Source organism: Fundulus heteroclitus, chromosome 14, assembly GCF_011125445.2.
Source record: "Fundulus heteroclitus isolate FHET01 chromosome 14, MU-UCD_Fhet_4.1, whole genome shotgun sequence".
Taxonomy (NCBI): Eukaryota; Metazoa; Chordata; class Actinopteri; order Cyprinodontiformes; family Fundulidae; genus Fundulus; species Fundulus heteroclitus.
The window spans coordinates 5,101,605-5,103,499 of record NC_046374.1 but is presented as its reverse complement, the minus strand read 5'-3'; the positions used below and the strand labels follow the sequence as shown (position 1 = coordinate 5,103,499).

The 1,895-nt window shown below is 43.5% G+C and overlaps 1 protein-coding gene across 1 annotated transcript; it reads right to left on the bottom strand.

The window, feature by feature from the left end:
- Positions 1-224: 224 nt before the first annotated feature.
- Positions 225-1,570, bottom strand: LOC105938470 (histone H2A.Z). Its single transcript, XM_012880219.3, has 5 exons — positions 1,436-1,570; positions 1,074-1,151; positions 830-943; positions 624-753; positions 225-546 (listed from the first exon to the last, which is right to left on the bottom strand). The coding sequence occupies exons 1-5, from the start codon at positions 1,436-1,438 to the stop codon at positions 485-487; spliced, it is 387 nt and encodes a 128-aa protein (XP_012735673.1). The 5' UTR covers positions 1,439-1,570; the 3' UTR covers positions 225-484.
- Between the last annotated feature and the right edge of the window lie 325 nt (positions 1,571-1,895).

The window sequence follows — 1,895 nt, the reverse complement described above, 5'->3', positions numbered from 1 at the left end:
GCTTCATTACATATACACACGCCATGTTGGACTAACCCTGGGTTGCTTTACTTTAAACTGTAAGCTTCAACAGTTGAATTGAAGCTTAAGGGGGTGATTGTTACATTACCAAAAGAAGTTTGGTGGAGTTAAATGGAGTCTTTCAAGGATAAAGCAGACACTTTAATGACAAGTACCTTGAAGAAAAAAAAAAAAAAAAGCTAAAGGAAAACAAAAAGGAAAAATAAACAGAACATATGCCCAAGAAGGGCTTTATTAAAACATCACTTTAAAACATGGGACTGCCACACAGCATGGATAACAAATTGCAGCACCAGAAAAACTGAGAAAAAAAAAAAAGAGCTTCTTTGAAGCCACTTGAGACAGGAGGAAAAAAAAAAAAAAAAAAAAGAACCCCAATGAATAAATGCAAGGATGCAAGACATTTAACCACTTCAGATGCAGACTTAAATCCTGAGAGGCACACCATCCAGAGCACCCCAAGTTATACAGTCTTCTGCTGGCCCTTCTTTCCGATTAGAGACTTGTGGATGTGCGGGATCACACCTGGGAAATAAAGAGTGCATTAAATATGAACCAAACTAAAGAATGTCTAATACCAGAGTGCCAAAAAGCATCTTTACCTCCACCAGCAATTGTGGCCTTGATGAGAGAATCTAGCTCTTCATCTCCTCTGATGGCAAGCTGTAAGTGGCGTGGGGTGATTCTCTTCACTTTAAGGTCCTTTGATGCATTTCCTGCCAACTCCAGAACCTGGAACAAAGTCAGAATGCTGAAATGGATGCAAGATGGCTCACCGCACTACAACCTCAAAACAGTTCAGCCGTACCTCAGCGGTGAGGTATTCAAGAATAGCCGCGCTGTACACGGCTGCTGTGGCGCCCACTCTGCCGTGGCTGGTGGTTCTGGACTTCAGGTGTCTGTGGATACGACCCACTGGGAACTGCGTGGAAACCGACGGAAAGAGGCCGTTAAAATTCGAGCAACAAAAAGGGATGAGTGGTCAGCGCGCGGAGCAGCCTTAGGGAAGTGGCCGTAGGAAGCGCGGCGGCAATGAATGAATGCGTTCTGACCTGCAGCCCTGCTCTCTGTGAGCGCGAAATAGCCTTTGTCTTGGTCTTTCCGGAGTCCTTCCCAGCCTTACCGCCAGCCTGGAAAAGACGGCGAGGGGCCACAGTTAACAGCAACCGAGGGGGAACATCACAGCCAAGCACAGCACACAAGGAACAAACGACATAACGCGAACGTATCTTTTTGGCTAACCAACTGCTTTTTCGAAGCAATCGGTTAGCATGCTAAGCTAAAAAGCAGCTAACGGCTAAGAGCTAGCGACCGAATAAATTGGGGTAAAAAACCCTGAAACATGACTTGTTTTAAACCAAAAACGCATTACAGTGTAGCTGACGCTTTGGTCAACACAATAAGCGGTACTTGCCATTTTATGTTCTTCCAAAAATTACACCTTACGCCGCAGCAGAAATACGGGTTTCCTTGCTATCGTCTTTAGCCGCTAACGAAACCACTTCAACCGCTCGCCAACCGTTCAGTATTTAAGCACTTACTGTATCCGGGTACTTTCCACTAGCCAATCAGATGTCATCTGGTACCCAGCCAATCAGCAAGAGGTTTCGTGGACAATTTCCGTGTATCTTGCCTATGGGTAATGTAGTAAAAATGTTTGAATGGCGGTCTTCTGTAGTTTTTGGCTCCTTGGAAGAAAATTTAAAGGAAACCGAATGTTTTGACACAAACTTTGGAAGATTTCATAAAAAACACTTATCTCAAATCATACATAAGTGCTTTTGATGACACTGTGGTTAGCACAAATATCTGAAAGAAATAATAAAATTTAACACTACATTACGCATGTGTTGTTGTATCACCACATAAAATAC

Excerpts from the sequence above, each read along its gene's own strand:
- LOC105938470 (XM_012880219.3), bottom strand. Across the intron at positions 754-829 it reads TTGAATACCTCACCGCTGAG|GTTCTGGAGTTGGCAGGAAA; the intron begins GTACGGCTGAAC and ends ACTTTGTTCCAG. Across the intron at positions 547-623 it reads GGCCACAATTGCTGGTGGAG|GTGTGATCCCGCACATCCAC; the intron begins GTAAAGATGCTT and ends TTTATTTCCCAG.